This window comes from Anas acuta, chromosome 9 (assembly GCF_963932015.1).
Source record: "Anas acuta chromosome 9, bAnaAcu1.1, whole genome shotgun sequence".
Lineage (NCBI taxonomy): Eukaryota > Metazoa > Chordata > Aves > Anseriformes > Anatidae > Anas > Anas acuta.
In genome coordinates, this window is record NC_088987.1 from 9,936,793 (window position 1) to 9,963,446 (window position 26,654).

Consider the following 26,654-nt stretch of genomic DNA (forward strand, 5'->3'; position numbering starts at 1 on the left):
GGGGCTGGGGCTCTGCGAGTGGCACAGGAATCAGGAAAGCGTAAATGTCAGAGATGTGCTCGACGTGAGCTTCGCATTGAGATTTAGGCTGCTTTTTTTTTTTTTTTTTAATCGGTATTTCAATTATTCCTCTTACGCTGGAACGCTGGCGGAGGTGAAAAATAACATCAGTGTGCGTGACGGGCGGCACAAAGGGAGGCACGGGGACAAACGGAGAGACAGGAGCTGTGCGTGGGACATGATTCTGCCCCTCAGGGACTTCTGTGAGCTGAGAGTTTCCATTCCTATCCCCTCATGTTCCTCAGTGCCAAAGGGAGACGAAATCCCATTGATTATTGAAGGATCCCTGCCCAAACCCCGCAGTCCCCACGGCAGGGTGATGGGACGCATGGACCGTGATGTGAAACCCCCTCGGAGCAGCCCAGCAGCAGCGTGCAGGGACAATTTGGGGGGACATTTGGCCCATTAAGACCACCAGACACCGAGCAGGGGTCACCGTGATATCCCACACCCGTTCCCATCGCGCCGCGTGGAGCACAGGGTTGGGTAATAAAGATGAGAGAAGCGACATCCCGGGAGCGTGCACGGTGCTTGATTTGGTTCATGCGGATACTTGGGCTGAGAAATGAAAGCGATGGGTAATTAGCACGGGCTGGGGGGCTCCTATCCTATCACCCCCATCCCAGGAGCCCTTTGGCTACCCCAGGCTCGAGCTGCCGTCCTCCACGTGCCGCCTTGTATTTTTCCCTGCAGTCCAGGCCCTTTTATTTAAGAGCCGTTTGCCCTTCCTGCTGCTCTCAGCCGATTTCTGCTCTGCTTCAAGAGCAATCTCTGGCTCCCTCCAGCTCTCCAGTTGTCCAAACTCCTCCTGGATCCGGCCCCAAACCTCTCTGCTGGGGGTGATTTAAACAACCAGCTGGCACAGATGGAAAAGCAAATGGCTCGAGCTGGGTTTCCTTTCTGTTTTCCTGCAGGCAGCGAGTCCAGCTGGCAGCTGCGGGGGAGCTGCAGTGCCCCAGGACGGGGCAAATAGGATGGGAGCTGTACGGGTGTGAATTTTTGGGTTTTTCACCCTCGGTGTCACCTGTTTCCACTGGTCGTGGTAGAAACCCACCCCTCCTTGCAGCTCACGTTCATCGGGTGGGTTTTTTATGGGTATATTTGAGAGGTCTCCGCCCCCACATCTTGCTTCCTCGCCCCACAAGCTCAGCATCCCACTGGCACCACGGCTCCGGGGCAGAACAGGGCCTCTGGCCAGAGCTTGTGCAATTTTATTCTGCACATGTGGGTTGGAAGAGGCTGGGGTGAGTGGTCAGACACCCCGTGTTTATGGTTTTTCTCCAAAGAACTGCTCGGGACAGGTTTGGGGAGCTCCAGCCCCGCTCAGGGGGGTGAGGACGGGATCCCAACACCCAGCTCTGCTGTGCCAGGGATGCTTTTGGTGACAAAGCCTGGCTGCGCTCGCTTCAGGATTTGGGAGGAGGATCTCAAACAATAGGACAGAGCAGGCCAAGCAATCTGGCAGCCTTTAAATCCAGCCCCTGGGGGGACCCTGACGGCCTCCAGCCCTTCCAGCACATCCTTTACCACACAGAGGGTTATGGCAATGGCTTAACCCACTACGGTTTGCTTTTTTTTGGACAGTTTTCAAGCTCCTGGGAGCCCGGGGTGAATTTCTGGCCACCTGTATGGCCATGTCCCAGAGAGTCAGAGGCAAGGGGTGCAGGGACCCAAAAAGCCACGCGCCTGCCCCCCTGTCAGAGCCTTGTCAGGAACCACGTTTTACTCCTACCATCCTAAGAAACCCCTTAGAGAGGTTTTCATACACATATGCACTGATATAGGGATTTATTTAAAGTTATCCCAGTCTCAGGAAGACTTTTCTAGAGGAAATGTGGCATCCCAAGGTCTCCATCCCAAAATGCAGGCACCAGGAGCTCTGCGTGCTGCTCCTCACCCCGGCCCAGCCCCTGCTTTGGCTGCTCCTGAGCAGCTGGAGGCATCTTCTAGGGTCTCCCAGGGGAAAGGAAGGAGAGCACCTTCCCTTTTCTTTATTTCCATCCTTTTTAGACTGAATAAATAAATACATACATATATTCATACCCACAAACATATATTTTAAATGGCTCCGTTTCAAGCCATGAATCAAATTTTTGGGAGAAATTCAACTTCACGAAGCTAACTCTAGCCATAAACAGCCCTAGGAGGTTATTTATCCCGCTCAGCCTACCTGTGAAAAAACAAACAAACAAACCTGCTTTTTCCAAGCGACAGCACGCCCAGGGAGCCCATTGTCCTGGACAAGGCAGAAAAGTGACAACTGGACGTAAATCCCATTAATGGGCCCTTTATTGGACAGATGCGACATGACCGGGCTATGGCATGGGACAGGGAAGGTAATGAAGGCAAACGGTGCGTGGGGACCAGAGGAACAAATCAAATCAGGGCCCGACAGCGTGCTCTGCGAGCAAATGCCCTCAGCCGCCTGGCCCAACGCCTGCCTGGCCCTATTTAATGCGTTAATCCCGGGCAGAGAAGCACCTCAAATACTTCTACTCCTCGGATGGAGCTGCAAATCCTCCCGTTTTGGCCCAATTACTGCCCCGCTGGTGCCGCTCCACAAACTCCTCTCATCCCTGAGGCTCGGGGCGGCAGCAGGGCTGCGGGGCAGGGCGCACCCCAAATTTTTGGGTGCTCGGGGCTGGCTCCTGCAGCACGTGTGGGACCTGCCAGGAGCCCCAGGGGGGGCTGCACGCCCTGTTTGCAGCTGGAGGGGGCACCCAGGGGCCTGGGAACAGCACCGCCAGCGGGTTATTTATCCCCCATCCTCACTGATATTGTGGCGAAACCCTACAGGTGGATTATTTTTTGGTGGATGAATTAAAAACCATCCATAGGGCAAGCATGGGTTATTCCCCCCCCTGCATTATAAGCCCAGGGGGGGCGCACAAGGGGCATTAGGGGGGCATCACAAGGGAGACCCCAACCCCGTCCCATTGGGGATGGATGAATAAAACCCCAAATCCGGCTGCTCGCTGCTGGGGGCACAGCCTGGAGGGGGCTGAGCCAGAATTAGGAACGGGGACAAGGACAGGGATGGGGACAGGGCTTGGTGCCGGACCCGGGACTCGAACCCGGGTCCCCCGCTCCGCAGCCCGCAGCCCCAGCGCCCCCAGCCCCCCCCCACCACGTGTCCCGCCGCGCGCCACGTGCTCTCCCCGCTCCCCAGCCCCTCCCACCCCCCTCCGGCCCCCGCCGCCCAATCAGCGCTCAGCCCCCGCGCTTCCCCCGCCTCCCATTGGCTGCCGCCATCCTCCCGTTCCCCCCCCTCCCCTCCCCACACGCACCACCATCCGTAACGCCGCCTCCCGTTGGCCGATGCCACAGCGCCTCCGATTGGCTCAGAGCCCCGCGGGGCGGAGGCGCCGATTGGCCGCGCCGCGCAGCTCGCGCTCCGATTGGCCGAGGCGGGGGCGGAGGGGGCGGGGCGAAGCTGAGGGGCGAGGCGAGGCAGCGGAAGGGCCCCGCGCTCGCTCTTTTCCCCGCCGCCGCCGCTCCGGGTCGGCCGCGCCCCGCCGCCGCTCCCGCCCCGCCGCCTCCCCTCGGGTTCTTTCGCCTCTCCCCGTTCCTTTTTTTATCCCCGAGGCAGCCCGGCCGCCGCCGCCGCCGCCCCTGCGCCTCCTCAGGCCGCCGCCGCCGCCATCATGGTGAAGATCGCCAAGGTGAGGCCTGCGCGCGGGGCCTGCCCCAGCGCCGCCATCGCCGCGCTGAGGGGAGCGGGAGCGGGAGCGGAGATCGAGGGGGGGGGGGGGGATTAAAGCCCCTTGGAGGGGGGGGTCCCGGCGCTGCCTTCCCGCCGCTGGCGGTTTCCAGGCCCCCCCCCATGCCCTCAGCGGGAAGATGGCGGCGAGGGGAGGGGCGCGCGCGGCGGGAGCGGTTTCAAGCCCCCCCCCCTCCTCTCCTTTCCCCCCCCCCCCTTTTTTTTTTTTTTTATTCCTATTGGGAGGGGGCGCGCGGAGTGGGAGGGGGGGGGAGGCGCGGCCACGTGGGGCGCGCGAGCACGTGCGGGCGCGCGCCTGGGAACGGCCACGTGTTGGCGGTGCATGACGGCTCCGTGTCCCCAACCCCCCCCTCTCTTTTCTCTTCCCCCCCAGACCCCCAAGAACCAGGTGAAGCAGAAGAAGATGGCCCCGCCGCCCCCCAAAAAGGTGGAGGAGAGCGAGGAGGAGGAGTCCTCCGACCTGGAGGAGAGCAGCGGGGAGGAGGTGAGGGGGCGGCCGCACGTGGTGTGCAGCGGCGGCGGGAGGCTTTCGGGGCGCACGTGGGAGGGTGAATCCGCGGCTGTGAGCGGTTAGCACGCGTGTTTGTTGAGGTTAGGGGGGAAACTGATAGTCAGGGGGAAAAAACTGGCTAAGTCTGTACTTCCAGAAGTACTACTTGGGATGTTAGAGCTGTGCCTAGTAGTGATGAGCAAAAGGATGATTATTTACTGAAGTAGGGCATCAGCAATAAGTGATTTATCAAGCACATGTAAGACGCAGGACCGTAAACCTCAAGCTTTTGGGTGCTGCTACAGAGATTAATTATTATAGCTTCAGGCTTTGCTCTTATAGATCTGGCCTGTTAAAAAGATGAAAAGGCTGCTTTTGAGCTTAATTAATTCAACAGAATAGGAAGCCAAAGGAAACAATCTAAAATGTCAGAAGGGTAAGCTTTAGGTCACAGTTGCCATGTGTTTGTCTGCCATGTTGAAGTGCTAGCCACGAGGTGTAGGAGCAAGAATGGACAGAATGGGTAAAGGGAGGAGTGGCGCCGAGAGCATACCTTTTGACTAATTGGGTGTGCAGAGGTAGCAGCTACCTGCTCGCTGCAGCTCCTGTAGTGCCTTTTTCATGAGTGTGGCTGCAAAGTTCTTCCAGTCTGTCAAGGCACAATGGCAGCATGGGGTCGTGTTTGTTGCTCTGAAATCCCTTCAGGGACAACATAAATCTAATAATAAATTTCTTTCAGATGGTCCCTCAGAAGAAGCAACAAAAAGCAGCAGTCACGCCAGCTAAGAAGGCTGCTACCCCTGCAAAGAAGGCTGCCACTCCTGCGAAAAAGGCAGTTACACCAGCCAAGAAGGCTGTGGCTACTCCAGCTAAAAAGGCTGTTGCTCCATCACCTAAAAAGGCTGCTGTCATAGGTAAAGGAGCAAAAAATGGCAAAAATGCCAAGAAAGAAGAAAGTGAGGAAGACGACGAAGATGAGGAGGATGAGGAAGACGATGAGGAGGATGAGGATGAAGAGGATGATTCTGGTAAGTGACTTGTGGAATAAATGTCCAACTATAGAGTTAGCCCCGTTCAGTAGCTAAATTTAGTTACCTTTGAAATTGAAATTAAGTTCAGCATGACCTAACACCCCAAAGGGGGGATTTCATTGATCGGAGGTAGCAAAGGAGAAAAGTCAGGTGTTCAGTAAATATTGGAGAACTTTCTGTACTGTGGCTGTATTCCATGATGCCCGTGAAGTACCTTCTAATTTCCTGTTTGTTCTCTTCCGAACACTGCCAAAATCTAGTGAAACAAAGAACTTGACTGAGTTTGAAGGCTGAGTGCTGTGGATAAACACTTACTGTACTGTTGTTGCAGAGGAAGAAGAGGAACCAGCAATGCCTGTGAAGCCTGCAGCCAAAAAGCCCGCGGCAGCTGTACCAGCCAAAAAGCCTGCAGTTGTGCCAGCAAAGCAAGAATCTGAGGAAGAGGAAGACGACGACGAAGATGATGATGAGGAAGATGAGGGTATGTGGTCCACAATGGATTTAGGAAAATGGTTTCTCTTAGCAAATTTAGAACGTGTTAAACTGATAAACACTGAGAGGGAGCTTGGGGGAAGGGAGGGTTAACTCAGTGGATTATTAGTATAACATGACAAAACTTCTTTCCTGAAAACTTATAAGCTTCAGGAGGTATGAAAAAAATACTTAGTTAACTGATGTATGTTTTTGTTACACTCAAAAGTGACTTGATCTTGAATACACATGAAAGCTCACATGCAATTCATTTCAGAGTCTGAAGATGAGGCCATGGACACCACACCTGTTCCAGTGAAGAAACCTACTCCAGCAAAGGCTGCACCAGTAAAAGCCAAGGCAGAGTCTGAAGATGAGGAAGATGATGAGGAGGATGAAGATGAAGAGGACGAAGATGAGGAGGAGGAGGATGAAGATGAGGAAGAAAGCGAGGATGAAAGTGAGTTTAAATGTTAACAAGAACATAACTGTCCATAATAAGAGAGGACGTATGAGTAATTGTCCCATTATGGTCTCTAGGGCTGAAGAACAGTTGCTTGTAATGACAAGAGCAGGTCTCATGTATGAATGGTGCAGATGTTAATGCTCCTGCATTTATCCAGCACAGACGAAGCTGTTTTATTCTTGTACTTCATCTCAGTGTTCTTTGTTCCCTATCACAGAACCTGTCAAGGAAGCACCTGGAAAGAGGAAGAAAGAAATGGCCAATAAAAGTGCACCAGAGGCCAAGAAAAAGAAAACAGAGAAAACAGAAGGTGGGTGGCATGGGGGCATCAAATGATGCTCACTTAGCTATTAGTGGCCTGCTAGGCATATGAGGCTGGGTGTTCAGTGTTTCTTTTTTCCAGCACAAATGATGATTATAAGGGACTTAATACTGAAGTATGATGTCACTTTTGAGCAGAAGCTGATGTGCTAATGCTGTCCATAGTTTAGTTTCCAATTCTTTCAGTCTGCCTTACACTCATTTGTCTTTTCATTTGAAGCTCCTGCCTCAGCGTTTTCACTCTTCTTGAAAAATCTGTGCCCCACAAAGGACTATGACGAACTGAAGACTGCCATCAAAGAGTTCTTTGGCAAGAAGAATCTTCAAGTTTCAGAAGTCAGAATTGGCTCTTCCAAGTAAGTTCATCTGTAGAATTCTGCTGCTGCTTTTAGTTGGCAACAACTCATTCAGATAGGTAAATGTGCTGATGCAGCTTCCCTTCAAGATGCTGGGATCACTGTTGGTAGTGTATGGAAGCTGGAAGAGGCACAGTACATGTGCAGTGCTGAGATGGGTATTACACTTGCAGGCTTGCAGCTGTTTCAAACAGTATATCCCAGAAGGGGGAGCTGCCACTTCAGCACAGAGCTGTTATAGTCACCTCTTTGCCTTAATTTTCACTGGTGCTTTAGCTTGACCTATTCCCTCTGGTTCTGTATGTTGTCTGCTACTAGAGAGCAGCTTAAGCAGTAAAGTTGCTTTTCTTTCAGACGATTTGGCTATGTAGACTTCTTATCTGCTGAAGATATGGATAAAGCTCTTCAACTGAATGGAAAGAAGCTGATGGGCTTGGAAATCAAACTGGAAAAAGCAAAAAGCAAGGAAAGTCTTAAAGAAAATAAGAAAGGTATGGCATGCAACTCTGAATACCTGTGTGCATCAAAGAAAGGTTGTCATCGGTCCTTAGAGTGGGCTTGTGGTATTACTGATGGCTGATGTGCTGCTCTTGAAGCGCGTTTCCCTGGTCTGAGCTCTGTTACAACCAGATTCTCAAACGCTGAAATGGATATGCAAGGGGGGGATGGGGAGGAAGGATGGATATGCAAGGGGGGATGGTTGTCTGAACCGTTTTAGGACCCATGGATTTTGAGCTGATCAGGTGGAAGTAACCTTTTTCCTCTTTGCAGAGAGAGATGCCAGAACGCTGTTCGTGAAGAATCTGCCCTACCGCTTAACCGAAGAGGAAATGAAAAACGTGTTTGAAAATGCGGTAGAAGTCAGAATAGTACTTAACAAGGAAGGGAGCAGCAAAGGGTACGTATGTGAGGGGACACTGGATATTTGCCGTTTCTTAGACACTTTGTGTATTTTGAAGAGCTAGTCTGTCTCTTAACTACATCAAAGAATCTGCTGGATTAGATACACTGAAAAAATTATTTTTAAGTGTTTTTTTTTTTACATGCTTTTCCCTCTCATTCACTTAATCATTCCTGGAAGGTGGACATTACAAAAGCCAAAAGAACCTTGGTTCATGTTCTTTTCCTTTGCTGTAGGATGGCCTATGTTGAATTCAAAACAGAAGCTGAGGCAGACAAAGCTCTGGAGGAGAAGCAGGGCACAGAGATCGATGGTCGTGCCATGGTCATTGACTACACCGGTGAGAAGAGCCAACAAGAAAACCAGAAAGGTACATTTCCAGATCTGTGGGATGCATAAAGAGGAAAGGGAGCTTTCTCTCTCCAAACCTGTACTTAAAAAAGCACCGTTTCCTTTGTAGGAGGTGGAGAGAGGGAGTCAAAGACCCTGATTGTAAACAACCTCTCATACGCTGCCTCCGAGGAGACTCTCCAAGAACTGTTTAAAAAAGCCTCTTCCATCAAGATGCCACAGAACAACCAGGGCAGGCCTAAAGGGTATGTTTGACTTAAAACTGATTTCTCTGTTGTCATTGTGAATGCCTGACTTCCACTGACGTCCTGTGCTCCCAACCTGACTGAAATCTTCCTCTCCAACAGGTACGCGTTTGTAGAATTTCCCACAGCTGAGGATGCCAAAGAGGCATTGAATTCCTGTAACAACACAGAAATCGAAGGCAGAGCAATCAGACTGGAATTCAGTTCACCAGCGTGGCAGAAAGGGAACACGAATGCAAGAGGAGGATTTAACCGTAAGTATTCCACGTTTAAGTAGTTGATCGTGGGATAGGAGTGTATGATTCAGACAAACTCTGGTCTGCTTTAGAAAAAATAAATAAACCTGTGGTACAGAAGTTTTCTATCATAAGTGTGCTGGATATGATGACTGATTATCTGAAATGATGATGAAACTGTTTCCAAATTCCTCTAGATAGTCAAGTGCTGATCCAGCAGTCTGTCCAGTCAGTATCCATACTGATAAGACGCTATCATTTATTACAGAGGCTGGGGGGGGAATTTGACAGTACCAAACTGGTCCACATGGGGATGCTCTTAGACAAATAGTCCTGAAAAAGCTTTCCAGGTCATCTTTGGGTGCCTTAGCTGTTCTGGGCTTCCTTTTGAAACCAAACCCCTGAACCACAGGAGCTGTTATTGGAGTCAGTACCAAATCCAGCTTGCATTACTGAGAGGTTGATGGTGGCTTTGCTGAGACGAGCTCTGTATTGTCTTTCCACAGAACAAAGCAAAACATTGTTTGTCAGAGGCCTTTCTGAGGACACAACAGAGGAGACGCTAAGAGAATCATTTGAAGGCTCCATAAGTGCTAGAATAGTCACAGACAGAGACACTGGATCTTCTAAAGGGTACGTTAAGCATGATCTGGGATTCAGGTCCAGTAGCATGCTACTAATAATGAACATCTGACTGCATGCTCACTTCTCAATGAGCTCCTTCCTGCCAACACCTCCGTGGCAGCCTATGGATTCGCACGAGAAGGATATTAACAGTTCAGTACTGGCACACTTGTAACATGGCTCCATCAGTTGCGACTAGCCACTACTGTTCTACAAGTAACATTTCTGATCCCTGGTTGTAGAAACGCAGTTGTTTCCTAAGCTGTTGCTATCATATGCCTGTAGGTGGTGCTGCGGTTCTTCAGTTCATGGAGTTTGACCATCTTTCTCTTAATCTGCTGCCTAGGTTTGGGTTTGTGGACTTCAGCTCCCCAGAAGATGCCAAAGCAGCTAAAGAAGCCATGGAGGATGGGGAGATAGACGGAAACAAAGTGACCCTTGATTTTGCCAAGCCAAAGGGCGATTTCCAGCGTGGCGGCGGATTTGGTGGTGGATTTGGCGGCAGAGGTGGTGGCAGAGGAGGCCGAGGAGGCGGAAGAGGTGGTTTTGGTGGCAGAGGTGGTGGCAGAGGGTTTGGAGGTAAGGAGATGCAAACACCCCTCCTCTAAGGGGCATAGTCAAAAGCTAAGGGATTATGGTTTGTAGTCACCATGGAGTGCCTGATGTGGATTTGTTTTCAGTCCTGTGCCAAGAGGGTTTTGGAAGGGCAGTGGTACGTGTGCAGGGACAGCTGCAGCTCTGCTTCTTGCCCTAATCTCACTTTTTGACCTAATCTCTTCTCTAGGTAGAGGAGGTGGCTTCCGAGGAGGCAGAGGAGGAGGTGGAGATCACAAGCCCCAAGGGAAGAAGATCAAGTTTGAATAAACTTCCCTTTTCCTTTCCCTTCTCCTGCTCTCTGAGACTATCTGAAAGGACTCCGGGGGTTTTTATTCTCCTTTTATCTCGGCGGAGCCTTCGGAGGACATTCCAAGGTGCAAAGGAGTACTGTGAGCCACTTGGAAGAAACAGTTTTCATTTCAAGGAAGAGAGAGCAAGCCCTTTTGACTGCTTGCCTATTCAAGTGAACTTTTTAAAAGAAATGAGCGATAGATGTGGGAATTTACCCCTTGTCTGTGAGTTGTCTTGAATTTATAATGTTTTACCCATGTACAAAAATATTTTTTTTCCTATAAACTTCGGTAGCATTTTTGCTGTAAAAATGCAGAATGTTTTATCATTTGTGCTTCAGCACCCTGTCTTGGACAGATTAAAGGACCTAAACTGGTTCGTGTTAATTCTGTGCCACCTAAAGTAGGCTGGGAGAAATTCTGGCTTCAGCCTTCATTTTAAGGTCGCTAACTTTGCAGACAGCAGCTCATGTCTTGCTTCTGGTTTAGCCTGCAGTGACAGCTACCAACATATACAGGTTACTCTAAGCATAATCTACTTGCAAGAAGGAATAGGACTAAGACAGAAACCGTGTTCTTTTCCACTTGCTTTTTACTTACTTATTTAAAAAAAAAATGATTTGGTGACTGACTAGCAGGAGCTTGGTGTACTTTCACAGAAACTTCCAGTACCAACAGTAGTCTTGCCTCTTGTTTGTCTCTCCAGCTGTGAAGTAGTGTTTAAAACATGGTGGGGAATATTCCCCGTCCTGTTTTAACTCTGAACAACTGCCCCTCTCCTTATGTCCCCCCTTGGGCTGGGTAAGTGTGATTGCTTAACAGCCCTGTGGGGGTGAGGAGCTGCCCTCCTGGGCCTCTTTTCCTCCCCCAGGATTTGGCTGGGCTCCTGCTGCAGCAGCTGCTGGCAGACAAAACTGCTCCTGAGTGACTGCAGCACCTGGCTGCAGAGGGGCAGCTGCTGCTTTGGTCTTGCTGGGGCAGGGCTGCTCACAGCACCCTGTGGCTATCACCACAGGGCTGTGCAGCCTCAAATAAATGTCACCTCCTGCAAGCTGTGCTGGCAGCCTCTGCCTCTCACCCAAAAATTAGTTGACCTCTTTCCCAGCCAGGGGACAATGACCCTGAGCACAAGCCTGTGCTGTGACACCTTGCAGGTGGTGGCAGTCCTGCACCTACCTGCCTCGGCCAAGCTCCTGCAGCCCATTAAATGCTGTTTCTACTTCCTAATTCCCAAAACAAATCATGTGAGAAGGATTTGCTACAGTGCTTTGCACCTTCTTGTCTGGAAAAACTAAGCATGGGAGCAGTGGGTGTATGTAGAAGAGAACTGTCATTAGCAGCTGGAGCCCTGCAAAGCACATGGAAATAAACTTTTTATACTCAACCAGGGCCGAGGCTCGCTTTTTGGCTTCGGTGCTCGCCTTCCCCCCGCTGCCATCAGCCATTTTAGAGGCGGGTCGCTGGCCCCGGCGGCAAATGGTCGGAGGTTGTCGCCGGGCCGGGCGGCAGAGGGCAGCACCCGCCCGGGAGGAGGCTTTCACCGCCCTGCCTTCAACCCCAAACCTGGATTTCGCTCCGGGACCCTGCCATGGAGCCTCCCCACGCTGCCACCTTGGGTATTTTCTCCCCCCTGGCTCCCCAGGGAGCGGTGCTGCAGTCCTGGGTCATGCTTGAAAGAGGAAAAGCATCCCCAAGCTTGGCTTTTTGCCTTTTTCACACCTGGGGAAGCCCGGGTGGAACAGGACATGGAGCACAGCCCAGCTGGCAGCGTCCTACACGATCCCAGTCCCCTCTGGTCACCTCTCTGCATCCATCACTGGGCTGAGCATCCACGGTGGGTGCCAGCCCCGAAAACCCAGCCCCTGACACCCATCGATCTCCTGGCATGATTTTACTTCTCTCCACCCCAGCCAAAGCCAAACCCGATGTGGGTTTGTCCCTGTGCGTGTGGCTCACTCTGCTTTGGGGTTCCCATTGCCCTGCATGCTCCTAAAGGCAGCGAGCACGGTGCTATGGGGAACACGTGGCCTGGAGAGGGTGACAGGGACAGCAAGGTGGTGATGTCCTGCGGGGCGAGGAGAGAAGGAGGTTTGCCAGGAGCCAAGTGCCCAGACAGCTCTTCCCACGGGGCTGGAGCATGCCAGGGCGGCCCGAAGTTTGAAATGCAGCTGGAGGAGCGCTTGGAAGACAGAAAATATCCACGGGACCTCGTTAAACACAACGAGCTCTGCAATGAAGTCACACCAGGGAACTGCAGCCCCATTTGCCCCCGTGGCCCACCACCAGGTTCAGTTCCCAAGCAGCCAGCCCGTCCTGAGGAGGGGGCTAGCAATGACACGGGGCTTGGGTGCTTTCATTTCTTCTCCTTCTTCTTGTAACCTTTATTTAGAAACTAAAAATATCCACCAAATCTACACGGTTTCTCCGTACAGGTCCCGCCAGGTGAAGAGCCAACACTGCAAGATTTCGGCACGCGGCCCCGGCTCTCCAAGCGCCGCCCCCACCTACGGGGCAAGCAGAGAGCCCAAGGAACCATACCCGACATCAGGGACAGAGGTGCCTTTTGGGGAAGCATTTCTGAACCCACGAGAGGATGGGAAACGACCGAGAGGATAGGAAATAACCGCGTGCTCAGTGCCCAGCGGGCACCAACCATGCCCTCGGGCTCTGCCCCGCAGGTGCCCCGGGGCCGCGGCTCTGCTGGGCACGTCGTCAATCAAATGCCAGCCCTGCCACCCAACGGTTTTCCCTTTTTTTTCTGTTTTTTCCCTTTTTTTCTGGTTTTCCCTCTCCAAAATGTGCAGCTCGTCGGAGCCGACGAGGGGCATTTGCAGAGGGGAAGCGGCGTGGCTTGGCGCGCGGGTGGCTCTTTTGGCTGCCGCGCGCCCCTTCTTGTTTGTTTTCTAACCTGGGGAACATACAGGCTTGGAGTGAATGAAACAGGCACGTTTCCAGAACACATTAAGGGGAAAAAAAAAAAAAAAAAAAAAAAAAAGGCACTGCACAGGGGGACCTTTGAGGTAGTAGAAAATTTTTTCCTTTCAATGTCTGGCACCAGAGAAGGAGAGAGAGAGAGAGCGAGGAGAGAGAGCACACGTGTGCGCGTTTCGCTGCTCGTGTTCAGGGCCGTGGCTGTGGCTGTGCACGTCCACCACGCACAGGGACAGTCGGCTGCACAAACCCTGCACTCGGGGATGGTGTCTGGTGTACAGACGCTGTGCCCCCGCCCCAGAAGGTGACACACCGGAGCCCATGTGGCTTTGCACACGCGTGTGGCCTTGCACAGCTGGCAGCCGGTGGCTTGGAGAGCACCCAGGGGTGCGTGGCTACGGCGCTGCATGGGTTTTCCACCACAGAAGCTGGCTTGGGGCTCACCCTGACACCTCCAGCGGCCCTAAGACGTGGTGGGGAGCAAAAACAGGGGCATGCTGTGTGGTGTCACCCCCTGTCACACTCCTGGGCACCGCCATATGGAAATGCACACTCTGAGAGCCCGGAGAGGAGCGGACGCGGTGCACAGCACCAGCCCTTCTTCACCTGCGACCCCGCTCCAGGCAGGGAGCGATGCCCACAGCACCCACCTGGGGCTGACCTGGTGCCCCTGCTGCTTCCCTGGCCGTGGGCAAGGACAGCCCACCCCGGCTCTTTGCTTTCCTGCCAGGAAGATCAAATCCCTGAGGAATTTTGGCTGGGTGTGTTTGTTTGAGCGCGACGCATGCGCAGCCAGGGCTGGCACCGGGAACCAAAGTCCTGTGGGAACCTCCACTGGGGGATAAAGCCCCAATTCCCCGACCTCCTGGCTGAAAACCAGCAGCCCTAATGGGGGCTCGGGGCTGGCCCCAGGGAGGGGCTGGCCCCTTTCCCCCACCCGCACACTGGGGACACGGAGAGGACTTTGTGAGGGGGCGAGCCCAAGGCACACAGGTTCAACCTTGCACGGGGCAGGCGGTTCAGACAACAAAATCCCCTTGACTTCTGAGTGGTGGTGGGGGGCTCACGTACATGTAAACCACTCAGCCCCCTTGGAGAAGCTTCCCTGGGTTGCCAGACCCTGAACATCTCCAAAAAATAACAACGAGCGTGCCACGTCCCTCCTGCCTCCCCCCAGCCCCATCGTTCATCTCCTGGTGGAGGCGGTACCTAAAGCAGGGAGCAAACCCTCTTCCCTCTCTTTCTCTCTCCCTTTAGTGCTCAGGTTTCTTTCTTTCCCTTTTCTTTTTCTTTTTTTTTTTTTCTTTTTTTTCTCTTTTTCAGCAACCCCCAACCCAGCTGGAGATAAGTGAACCACGTTACAGTACAGGAACAAACACTATCACAAGCCCTGCCCGTGGCCGCGGAGCCTCTGCCCTCCTCGTGTGCCACGAGCCGAGGCTCACCGCGCCCCCGGGGCAGGGAGCAGCTGCCCCCGGCCCCTCCAGTCCCAGCTCTCCAGAGAGACTGAGCTAAAGGACGTTGAGTTTTCTCGAGCACGTCAAGTTACTGTGGACCAAGTCCCACATTTGGAGCAGCTCCGGAGGCAGCAGTTTATGAACCACCAGCATCCCCCGGAAAAAACACGGCTCCTTGTTCATCTTGCTGTTCTTGTTCTTCACGATGCCAAACGTTTTGAAGCCCTCGTGCCCGACGGGCGATACCTTGAGGACCTCCAAGCACATCCCTAGGAAGACGTCGTCGATGGGGTACAGCTCCAGCGTCTCCGAGGTCTTGTGCAGCTTCTTGGCCAGCGAGCCAGCCATGATGAAGCCCCCGCCCCCCGCGTAGGGCGGGTAGCTGTTTTTGTTGTAGAGCGCGCTGGGGATGTAATATTTGTTCTCCTTCCTCCTGATCGGCCGGGCCTTGTAGAGGACGTCCCCCACGAAGAGGTCCTCTCCCTCCGTCTTGTCCTCCAGGTACTCCAGGATGTTGCTGGGGCTCACGAAGACGTCGTCGTCGCCCTTGAAGACGAAGTGGACGTTGTCGCAGTAGATGTTGAGCCACTTCAGGAAGTGCACCTCCTTGAGGGTCAGGTTGAAGAAGCTGTCCAGGAAATCCCACTGCAGGATGTCCCCGTAGATGTGGTTCTCGTAATCCAGCAGCTTCTGGTAGTTGGCTTTCTCCTCCTCCTTGGCGGCCGTGCCCAGCAAGAAGAGCGTCCTGATCTTCTTGCCCTCCACCTCCTTCTCCTGGCCCCAGGTCCTGCGGATGGCCTCGCGGCGGTCGTGCTGCGTGATGATGGACTTGACCACGATGAGCAGGTAGACGCCCCCGCTGCACTTCTCGGGGTGGTTGATCAGCATGGGGAAGTAGCGGCAGTGCCGGTAGAGCAGGAACTGCTGGAAGTGGGGCTCCAGCCCCTTGAACCACTCCGCCTGGCTGAGGTTTTGGTTGGCCGAGCAGTTGGAGGTGACGATGTCCCACGACCTCGCTTGCTTCTCCGTCGCCCTCTCCTCCTCCTCCTCCTCCTTCTCCTCCTGCTTCGCGGGAGCCTTCTCCTTCTTGCTGTTCCAGAAGGTGCTGGTGACGGAGAAGGCCTCGCCTCTCTTCTGCGTTTTCAGGGGCTCGGCAGGGGGCAGCTCCTTCGGCTGCTGGCCCTGCATGAACTGGCTGGGGGCCATTCCCCGCTGCAGCACCGTCACCGTCACCACCAGCAGGAAGGACAGGCAAAGCGTTTTGTAGATGGTCTTCTTCCTACAGGGGCGAGACAGGGCGGGTAAGGAGGGGAAAATGCTGGATCTGGCAAGTTCATGGACAAAAGGATCAGATCGAGGGCTGCTCACAGCCCGGCACCCATCACAAGGTGGCAGCCTTGAGGGGAGTGCTGGGGGACACCTCCACACTGCCCTTCCCACGGCTCTATCCTGATTTTGGGGCAACCCTCAGGCCAGGCAGGGACAGGTAATGTCCTCTGACAGCCCTGCGTCCCTGCAAAGAGCTGGAAAGGGCTCAGGGGAGAGGAGAAAATGGGACGAGAGAGAGATGGAGCCAGGGAAAGACAGGAGAAATGAGGGTGCCACCAGGGTACGTGTCTGCAAACTGCTGGGCACGGGAGTTTCGTCAGAGCAGCTGTTTTGGAGGAAATCCCAAGGGCAACCCTTCATTTGGCTGTCTGAAAATTTCAGTTTAGGAATTAACAGGACAGGAATTATCTTTTCTAGGGAAACAACAGCTCCAAAACACGGACGTCCTTTCCCATGGCCCTAGACTGGCATCTCGGGCTGCGCAGCCCTGAGAAACCAGAGGCTGGAAGGCTGCAGGATCCGACACGAGGCAGGCAGCGGCTTTTCATTACAAAATAACAGCTCAGGACCAAGAAAAAAAATAATGGTATTCGAAAGGAAATTGAAGGTCGGGCTGGGAAAAGACATCCCTGCGTGCCCAGCATTTCTGGGGCACAGCTGGGGCCGGGTCTTGGGACCCAACACTTCTCCTTGCAGCACCAAATGCCGTGGATCTGTGGCTGGGGGCAGCTCCCAAACCCTGCGTGCGGCTCGTTGGGGGCTCAAAAGAGCCCCAGCGATTGCTGCTGCACCCCGTAATCCCCCCAAGCTGCTTCCTCACACCCAGCTAAAGCAAAGCAGGTTTTTCACCCTGCTGATGCCCCGTCTTCACCCCGCATTGCCCCAGGCACCTGGCTCCCCCCCAGCTGGCACACGGGCACCAATTTCCTCTGCTCTGTCGGCCTCAGGTGCCCGAGGGCAGGGGCTGGGGACTAACAGCCCTAAGAGCAACCCGACCTGATGGAAAAGTACTGTGAGAAGCTGCCTGGGAACCCGCAGCATCCTTGAGAAGTGCAGCGGGGAGCCTGGGACAGCCCCGATAAGCACAGAACAAAGAAGTTGTGATAATGCCCAGGAAAACAGAAGCTGGCCCCAGCTGTAGGCGTAGGAAGGTGCCTCCCCGCGCTGTGGGAACTCCAGATCTGCCCCAAAGAAACCTCTCCCAGGGATTACTCCAGCCCTGGATCTCAGCGGGGACCCCGGGCACGGGTGATGTGACATGAGGGTTTTCTGCCCTCGATCAGCCCCACTCCTGGTGGTGTGTCTACGTACGTCCATTTCGGTATATACCTGCTGTCCTTGGCCTTGTAATAAATTCAAGAAACAAAACTCTCTGTCCTGGTGTATTATGGCATCCTACAAATGCACCGTTGTGCTTCACACCCCCAGGAGGGGAACAACGCTGGCAGCTGGTGGCAGGGACCCTGCTCAGCCTGAAACGGGGACCCTAACTGTGGAGCCAGGAGCTGTCGGGAGCTCCAATCTCTGGTGTCGCCCTCCGGCACAGAGAACGTTTTTCAGCCCCATCTTTATGTGGGAAAAGCACGATCGCTAGCGAGGGCTGTGAGAACAGGCGTGGAAATAAGTAATTACAGGCAAAGGGGCGCATGGACGGTCCCAGCTGGTTTTATACGGGGCCACTCATCTGAGACTGATGAGGGAGCAGCTCAGAGCAGAGCTCACCGTTGCCTTTAACCCTCTCCAGCCCCCGCCTCGCAGCTCCTGGGTTTCTCAGGACCCCTTTGGACCCGGCACAGCAGCAGCTCGGACCCCAGCACAGCCGCTCAGTGCTTAAAACCCCGCTCGCCCCATGCACAACCCCACGGCACCGTCCTGGGGAAGCGACGGGGACCGGGGGACCTTGAGCCACCACCTGGGGCGATTCCCACATCAAATCAGGCATTTTGATGGGGAAAAATAAATGAATAAAATAAAAATAGTAATTATATGTAGGGCTTTTCTAACCTCCTGTCTTTCCGGCCTTTGGTCTCCTAAGGTGGGACTCACACGAGGGGGAGCGGCCCCCATCCTGCGCTGTCGGGACCCCAAAACCACCGCTTTGCAGGAGAAATGAGGACGGTGTTTTGGGTTCTCTGGAGCCGCCATGGCATGAGAATGACCCCGCTCAGCCCCACTCCCTGCTCTGGGACCCAGCTGTGTCCCCAGCGGGGTCACCCCTTGGTGCCTCCCACCTGCGCCAACCGGGCCCGGCTGCTGTCGGTGCAATTGAGGGGGATTTGAAGGGTTCGGACCCAGGCCTCCTCTTCCCTTTTCTCCGCCAGGAATAAATCAAAAGCATCCCTGTGAGGCTGCCCTGCCTGTGCCCAAGGCGGTTAGATATAACCCCAAATTAGAGGGGGGCTGGTCGCCCTTTAGGGGTGATGCTGAGGACCCCAGGAGGCTCAAGCTGTGTCCCCCAGCCCCTGGAGAGGTGCACAACCCCCCTCTGCCTGGCAGGGGCCACCCGTTTATTAGGATTTTATTATCCCTTTTAATTAGGGGTGGCTGAGCCGGCGGGGACAGCGGCAGCACAGAGCCCTTGTGTTGGTGCTGGGACTGAAGGGGGCTCAGCAGGGCTGGGGCTGAGACCCCCCCACCCTAAAAAAACCTCTCCAAAAGGAAACGCGAGCGCAGAGCCGGTCCCCAGCGGCTGTCCCCAAGCCGGCGACACGTCCCCTGGGCGTAAAAGGATGAAGAGATGGGAAAGGGAACCCCAATATGATGGGACCCCCGGCAGGATGGGACCCTGGGCAGGATGAGACCCCCCCAGGAGGAGGGGACCCCGGGCAGGATGGGACCCCCGACGGGACGGGACCCCGCGGCATCCCCGTTCGCCCCCTTCTCCCCGACCCCAAGCTATGGGGTGCGGGCACCTCGGAGCCCCCTGCCCTCCTGCAGACCCCCAGGAGAGGGGACAGGGGACAGGGGACAGCAGCGTCCTTTGCCCCCCCGCGGCCGGCACTCACCACTGGAACATGCTGGGAGCGGGACGGGGCTGCCCGCGGTCCGTGCGCGGCGCTCTGCCCTCTTCCTTTTCCTCTTTCTCCTCTTTTTTTTTTTTTTTTTTTCTTTTTCCCTCTTCCCTCCCCTCGGACTTCGAGGTGGAGTCAAGAGGGATGGACGCGCAGGTAGCTTAACTCTTGCCCTGCCCCCTGACATCGCCCCAACCCCAAATCTCTCCCGGGTCCCCTCGGTGGCTGCAGGGGATGGGGACACCCCAAATCGCCCCCCCACCCCCATCCCCTCGTTGAGGGGACACCCTCTGGGAGATTAGGGGGGCACCCCAGCACCCCTGGGTGCCTGCTGGCCCCCGGTCACGGTGCGTTGCATCAGCCCTGACCCGGAGCTGGCACCCACAAAGGGTCCCGGTTGTGGGGAGGGGGTCCCAGTGCTCTCAGGGAAAGTTCCAGGAAAGAAATTTGTGTCTTTCCTGCTCCCCCGACACCAGCTGGTCATTTGGGGAAGAAGCCCAAAAAATAGAGGGACCAAACCCCGGTTTTGCACAAGGACACCAAAATCCCAGCTTTGCAACAGGGCACAGCCACCATTGGGGTCCCTGGGGGGATGGAGGCACCCAGATGGGACCCCCCCACTTTACCTGGTGCTACGCATCCCCCGTGCTGACACGGCGCATCCCATTGCCTGCTAGGAACCATTCCTTTTCCCCTAAATGCAGCATTTTTTCAGTACAGGGACTTTTTCAGCCGTGACAATCAGCCCCCACCATTTCTGATGTCTCCCTTTCTGTCATCATCCTCCCATCCCCAGCAGCCACGTGCCGCAGCCACGAAGCCCACAGGAAATCCTTTGGGATATTTCCCTTCCTGCCCAGCAGAGATATCCCAGTCCCTTCCCCATGCCCCCGATGGGGTTGGCCATACGGCGGGATCAACACAACCCCCAGTACACAAACAGCTTTTGGCCCAGCTCCAGGAACCCCCCCAAGTCCAGCTGCGTGGGGAGGAAAGTGGCATTTCTTTCCCCAATTCTGCCCCTTTAGCTCGGTTTCCATATTTCCCACCCAGCTGGGCAGAAAGTTCCCCGGGAATCAGCACCCTGCAGCCTTCCCACCACCAAAGGTCCCTGCACACCTTCCCTGACTGCTTTTTTTTGGCCAGTCCCAAAGCCCAGAGGCAAGTCGGGGTCTGCTGAAGCTGTGGCCCCAGGAAAGGCTCAGCTGTGGGATCCCCACTGAGCACCAGCCTGGCTGCAGGGGGAAGCAAGGAGGGGTCTGCGAGGTGTGAATCCACCCCAGGACCTCCCGGAGGAGGGGGGACCCCGGTCACAAACAGACTCAGAGCCAAAGCCCTGAAAATTTAGCTGCTTCCATGCAGGAAAGTGTCCAGGCCACAAGTGCAGGGATTTCCTGGGTGCTCCCGTGCTTCTGCACAAGGTTTTGGCTCGAGTCCCCCCCATCCAAAGCTGGACCCCGCTGTTACCTCCCCATGGCCTCAAAATGAAGCAGCACTTTTTACATCTGGTTCAGCATTAGAAAAGTTGAGGCCAAACCCCACGTTCTCACGCTTTCCCGATTCACCTGGGAAAGGAGAAAGAGAAGCAAACTGAAAGTGTTTTTTTTTTTTTTAACAAAGCCACTCCTCCACACGTCTTTTCCTTGCTGCCTCATGCGCTCCCTCGCCTCCTGCCCCAGCACAACGCTATCTGCTCTGACCCGAGCAGCCAGAACCCCCTCAGCCGACAGCAAAGCCAAACCTGGCTTTTTTTATTCTCCCTGGAGCTGGAGAGAGGGCAGCCAGACCCGGCAGCAGGCAGAGCCCCGCTCAGCGCACAGCACAGGGCTGGATTTGGACCCTGCCCCCCTCCACCGCTTGGCCAACGGAGGGGACGGAGGGGACGGCATCTCCTTGGGCACGGGAAAGCCAAACCAAAATCCAGCAGTTACGCAGCCCTGGTGACATTTTGGTGACATTTGGAGCCGTGCTGAGCCCCGTGAGAGCTGGCAGGGACCTGCGGAAAGGGCACCTGGGCACATTCCTGTAGCACTGCGTGGGGAGGCGCAGGGGGACAAGGCACAGACCCCCCCTGAGTGTGACAGCGGTCACCCTGCTCACCTCCTGTTAGGGCATCCCCGGTGGTGTCCCTGCTGGAGATGGGGACAGGCGACCTGGTGGGGCGTGAGGCTTCAGGGCAGGCACCTGGGGCATGGTTTGGGGCCTCGGGGCATCTCTGAGCACAGGGAAAGGGAGAGGATTGGGATGATGCCAAAATGGCTCAGTTAGACGTTCTCACAGCAAACCACAGCTCTTTTTTTGGTTTCGAGACTTTTTTTTTTTTCAGAGCAGACCTGCTTTATTTATTTTTTATTTTTTTTTTAAATAAAAGTACAGACAAAGAAGGGAGCTTTTTTTGTAACATTTATGTAATGCTGAAAGACTGGCTTGTGGCAGGTTGACCCAGCCAATGCCTTCCCACTGATGGTTTGGGTTTTGTTTCAGTGAGAAAAGAAAGAAAAAAAAAAAAAGCACGACATGGTGTTGTTTTTTTTTTTTTTTTTGCTGTGGGATTTCCATTTTTTTCTTCTTTTCTTTTTCTGATTTCTTTCTGTTCTGCTAACGAGTCTTACCCCCATAGGAACATGTCCTGTCTATCCCAGCACCTCGAGCTGCCCAGCTCGTGCCAGCACCGCAGTCCTGGGGCTGGGCATCCCACAGGAGCCAAGGGACCTCCCTTTGGGAGGGCCTCGACCCACAGGGATCCCAAATGAGCCCTTTCCTCCCCCAAACCCTGAGTGTCTGGGGCAGGACCCAAGGTTCAGCCTGACCTGCGGTGGCGGAGACTGGTGGCACAGTGACACATTTGGGTTTTTCTTCCCGTGCCAAGCTGAGGAAACCTTTCTGCCCTGTGTGGCACCAAACCCCTGGGGCTTTGCATGATTTCTGCCAAAAGCAGGTGAGAAAGGGACGTGCCGGGCAGGGTGACGGCAGGGCCAGCCCCTCTCTGCTTCAGGATCCCCAGGGCAAACCCCACAGCCCCTCTCCTGCCCCTGGGCTGCCCTGTGCCAGCACAGTGCTGGGGGGGACAGACCCCAGAGCTCCAAATAAGATGGGGTGAGCTTGCCCAAATCCCATGGGCACAGCCTGGGGAAGGACAGGGTACAGGGCACAGCCCGGTGTGGCCGTGTGGTTGCTTTAAGCCAGCGGCTGGATCCAGCTGTGACTGCCAGGAACCCTCCTGCAGCCCTGCCCGGGGCTTTTATGCATTTTCCAGCGGTTGCAGAGGCGCTTGGCGCGGCAGCGCGCAGGGGAAACCGGGCTGACGCTGGCTCTGGCTCGTGGGGAAGGGAGGGGAGAGGGAAAAAAACATTTCCCCTCCCCAGGCAGCCCGATGCTGTGGATCCCCGTGTGGATAACGACAGGGAGCCAGCTCAGCCGTGGCTCATCCCTGCCAGCCCGGCCGTGCCTCAGTTTCCCCTCCCAGCCTCACGTGGTGCTCGTGGCCCAGGGGGGCTGGCGAGGTCCCAGAGCTCAGCTCCTGAGCAGCATTTTGGAGTTTTCCAAGCGTGCTGCCGGCCTCTCCCGTGACTCAGATGGAGAGGCTGGCACGGGAGGCACCTGAATGGAAAACCAGACCCTGTGCCCACCGCCGAGCCCCCGAGCAGACACCTGCACCCCTGAGCCCTTCACCACAGCAGTGCCCGCTGCTCCCGGGTCTCACCGGCTGACCCAAAATTTATCCTCTGCCAACGGAGACACACCTCACGGGTGGGCCCATCTCCAGCAAGGAGATGGGCCGGGGCAGGATTTTGGAGAGGGAGGGGGGCGACAGCCATTTGCTAGGCTGGGTCGGTTCCAGCCGTGCCTGAGCCCTGGGGAGAGGAGCGCGGAGCCGGAGCCGGCACACCCAGCCGCATTCCTGAGGTTTGGTTTCCATGGTGGGCCATTCACCCGACGGTGAAGTCATGCTGCGGGCTGAGGTGGCCGCTGAGTTAATGCAGGGAGCCGGCTCCGTCCCCAGTTCCCAGCAGCTGAGGACTCAGCCTCCCTCGAGGCGATCCCCTTTTTGGGGAGGCTCCGGGCATGGGCACATGGCAAATATCTGCCTCGTGGAGGGTGAATGGGTCCTGTCGTGGGGCGGAGGGACAGACAGACTGTCCTGGTGGGTCCTGCCAGCTGGGCTGTGCCCCCCGGGGTGTTTCCCTCCCACTCCATCCCAGTGCAGCCACCGGTGACCGCAGGGCAGACGAGCACCGCCCTGGGAGCTCATTGCTGCAGGGCCGAGGCCTTGAAGGCCTGCCCAGGGTTACAGAGAGGTGGGGAAGGATGGAGAGCTTGTGAATCATGTAAAGGGCAGGACAGAGCCCCCGCTGGGCACAACGTCCCCAGGGCGAGGTGACAGGGACACCCCCGTGCCATGCACCCATGGCATAGGCCTGCGGGACCCCCACGGATCAATAACCCCGAGGGGTGGTGGAGGAATCCTTCGACTCCCTGGGCGCTGGGGCTGCGGTGCTGGGAGGAAACCTTGGCGTGACTTTCCAGCAATGTTCAACGCCAGTTCGGTCAACCAAAACCCTGTAAAGCGGCGTGTCTGCGTGGGACTCGTTTCCTGCTCAAACACGGCTGGAAGGCCTCCCGTGCACACCCTCCGTGCTGGCCCCGGCCTCCAGAGGCTCTGGGCTTTTGGGACTGACCCAGACCTTCAGTCTGAAGAAGAAATCCCCCCCTGAAGAAGAAATCCCGTCCCACTGATATCCCAGCTCAGCTGGGACCTCACTCAGGAGCCACATGCCCTTGGGGGTCTGGCCCTGAGCCACCAGCAGTGTCCCCTGCTCCTGCGCCTGCCACAGCAGGTGGGGACCCTGGGGACAGGGGAGGTGACGCCGAGGACATGTAAGAGGCTGGCACAGCCTGGCAGCCGTGGGGTGTGGATCGGCCAGACCGAGCCTCAGAGACAGCCAAGGAAAACCATCGGGCCTAGGACAACGTGCGCCAGCCAGGACGGAGCTCCAGCCCTGCAGCCCAATTCTTGGGGTGGCAAGGGGCAGCTCCCCTTCTCCAGGCCCCTTCCCTGAGCTTTATTTGTTTATTTTTTCACTTTGACACCCCCAGAGCCAGGTTAAAAAATGCTCCTCCAGGGCACCCCCCCGTGCTCCCCGCTCCTGTCCTCCACGCGCGCCTCCACCCCCGGCAGTGCCGAGCCTCTCGGCCTCCCCTCCCCGTCCTCCTCCTGCCTCCTCTCAACACTCATGATATTCATTTTCAGGCTCGATGCGTCCCGCAGCACCGCTCCGTCCCCCCCCTTGCTGGCTCCCGGCTCCCCGGTGACTCACGCCAAGCACACACTGAGCCCTTTCAGCAGCGCCCGGCCCCAAACACTGCCCCAGTCTTCCCGGCCTCGGCAGCGGGGCAGCGCTCCCGCCGAGCCCCCAGGCCTCTTCCCAGGCGAGGGGGCATTAAATAGTTTATGCTTATATTCTTCAGGGCACGGGCTCCAGGCCAAGAGGAGACATCAGCGGCGGTTGCAAAGAGGGAGGCTTTCAGGGCGAGGAGGGCAGAGCCCTTGCCGGTGAGCCCCGGGCCAGGAGAAGCAAGAAAGCAGCCGGCCGGCTTGGCCAGCCCGGGTGCCTTTGAGTAAAATCCAGCAGCCTTAAAAAAAAAAAAAAATAAATAAATAAATAGATGTATTGGAGAAGAAAAAGGATCCCAAGCTGCTAGCGGGACAATTCCTGGCTCTGCCAGGATCCTTTCCCTCCCTGCTGCCTTCACCGGGCTTTCTCCGAGCCTCCCCAACAGCAGGGCTCTGTGCGGGGCCGGGGCTGAGAACAAGCTCCTCTGTTCCCCAGGGTGGGAGTCCCGGCCAAGCTGCCCCTTCACCTGCACACCTTGTGAAATCCTGCCTTTGAGGAGCCGCTGGAAAAGCAGTCTGCAGAACGGGTTTGGAGATGGGCTGCAGGCTCGTGGCCGCGGGCAGCACTGCTCCAGTCCCGCTCCCACACGGGGACTTGTCCCCCTCGTGTCCCTATGTGAGGTGGCAGAGCCCAGGGGAGCCCATGTGTGGTGTCCTGCTCTGGTGTACCCCAAAAAGGGCCCTTACACCCCTAAAACTGTGGCTTTTGGGCTGTCACAGCAGGGTGCGCACACCCTGAGGGACCCAGTGAAAGAGGAGCTCCTCTCTGTGGGTGACACCACGGGGAAGCAAAATATCCGCAGCAGCAAGCCCCAGAGAACCTCTATGCACAGTGTTTCCTGTCTCTGCTTCCTTCCTGTCTGTTTTGCCGGGGATTTTCTTTCCAGTTTGCCAAAATACTCAAACTACCTGAAAAATCGGTCACAGACTGGTGCACAGGAGAGGCAGGGGTGTGTGCGTGGGGCCCGTGCGTTATCGCAGCCCTTGGCACAGCCCAAACCAAGGGGTCACTGCTCATGCACCTGCAGTGCATGAATGGAGCCTGCAGGGCCACGTCATACCCTGCTGTGGGCTAGGGAGCAGGCTGGAGAAAGGAGAAAACCCTACAAACTTGGCTGTGAACACCGCAAAGGGCAGGAAGCCAGGCCTGGAGGGGAATCCCCGGTCAGCTGGCACGAGCGCTCCCCAGCAGGGGCTTGGGTACGGCTCCGAGGAGCCCCCTCGCTCCTGGGCACCTGTCTTAGGAGGGGAAAATAGAAAGATGCTGCCCAGAAGTCAGGCTGTTTTTTTTTTTTTTTTTTTTTTTTTTTCCCTTCAAGGAACAAGGTGAGAAAAGAAAAATCTAGAAACCTGCACGGGAGGAATTTGGGGAGGAATTTGCTATCCGAGGGCCCGAGGTGTGCATGGAGGCCGCCCTCGCCTCGGGGTGCCTGCCAGGTTTCGGTAGCAGCGAGTTCCTCTTCAGCTCCTATCTCGAGTGAAACAGCCACAACAAAAGCAAAAGTGCATTTTATAGCCCCAGAAGCCGAGGGGAGGCTTTGGCAACCTGTACTTAACCTGGCAAAGGTCACCCAGAAGCCAGGCTCCTGGCCGTGAGGTCAAGCTGCCAGTGCACGGAGTCCACTGCCAGCCCCCTGTGCATCGCAGGAGCCCCGGGGCCAAGCAGAGAGCAGGATCACAGGTCTTGCAATTTCACTCTCACCCTAATAGGATGCGGGAACTCTCCCTGCCAGCTTCCTCCCCAAACCACGGGAGCAGGGGAGATGACCCATCACCATCCTGACAAACAAAATCAGTTTTTAGGTTCGCAAATAAAAGCTTTATGCTGTGCTGGGAAAAGAATATAAGCACAAGCTGCTAATGATTATATGAACCATTTAAGTTCCCAGCTGCAGCCCCCTAAGCACCATGGCACAGTGCCCTGCACCCTGCCCATGCATGGGGAATCCTTACCCTGAGCTCTGCTCGCCCTGCTGTGATAACACCTGCAGCAACGCTGAGGGATCACAAGTCACCCACACCAATGACAGCCACAAACCTAATAAATAATAATTAAAGAATAAGGATTAAATAATAAAGCAGGGCTGTCTGTAAAGCTCCCGCCCTCCATCCTTGCAACATTGGGCCAAGGACCACACTCAGCCCCAGCTGCCTTCAATCCAGCAATATTCGGCCCCAAATCTCCACCTCCAGGGATCTTTGAACCTTGGGCAGGTGCAAAACGGTCTCAGGAAGGGGTTAAAATAAGGAGATGCTTCCAAGCTGCTCGGTTTGCACCAGAGCCAACTGCCCTGCACCCAGTCACAGCCCTATTTCTCAACCTGTGATGTTGGAGAAGGCCTGGAAGTGGGTGTGGTGGTAGTTTCTATTC

The 26,654-nt window shown here is 55.5% G+C and overlaps 2 protein-coding genes and 2 non-coding genes across 4 annotated transcripts; 3 read left to right on the forward strand and 1 right to left on the reverse strand.

Moving 5' to 3' along the window:
• Nucleotides 1-3,497: 3,497 nt before the first annotated feature.
• On the forward strand, nucleotides 3,498-10,537 carry NCL (nucleolin). Its single transcript, XM_068691689.1, has 15 exons — nucleotides 3,498-3,722; nucleotides 4,155-4,265; nucleotides 5,011-5,299; nucleotides 5,634-5,783; nucleotides 6,051-6,233; nucleotides 6,457-6,549; nucleotides 6,781-6,916; nucleotides 7,271-7,407; nucleotides 7,688-7,814; nucleotides 8,054-8,187; nucleotides 8,278-8,413; nucleotides 8,516-8,667; nucleotides 9,156-9,282; nucleotides 9,620-9,852; nucleotides 10,058-10,537. The coding sequence occupies exons 1-15, from the start codon at nucleotides 3,705-3,707 to the stop codon at nucleotides 10,135-10,137; spliced, it is 2,106 nt and encodes a 701-aa protein (XP_068547790.1). The 5' UTR covers nucleotides 3,498-3,704; the 3' UTR covers nucleotides 10,138-10,537.
• Nucleotides 6,641-6,710, forward strand: LOC137861597 (small nucleolar RNA SNORD82). The gene has a single exon (XR_011099723.1). It is a non-coding gene; the product is annotated as a small nucleolar RNA SNORD82 (small nucleolar RNA).
• LOC137861598 (small nucleolar RNA SNORD20) lies at nucleotides 8,790-8,866 on the forward strand. Its single transcript, XR_011099725.1, has one exon. It is a non-coding gene; the product is annotated as a small nucleolar RNA SNORD20 (small nucleolar RNA).
• A 1,974-nt stretch (nucleotides 10,538-12,511) lies between the features above and the next one.
• Nucleotides 12,512-19,036, reverse strand: B3GNT7 (UDP-GlcNAc:betaGal beta-1,3-N-acetylglucosaminyltransferase 7). The gene is made up of 2 exons (XM_068691690.1): nucleotides 18,883-19,036; nucleotides 12,512-15,827 (listed from the first exon to the last, which is right to left on the reverse strand). Exons 1-2 carry the CDS (start codon nucleotides 18,891-18,893, stop codon nucleotides 14,603-14,605), a joined length of 1,236 nt encoding a protein of 411 aa, XP_068547791.1. The 5' UTR covers nucleotides 18,894-19,036; the 3' UTR covers nucleotides 12,512-14,602.
• Between the last annotated feature and the right edge of the window lie 7,618 nt (nucleotides 19,037-26,654).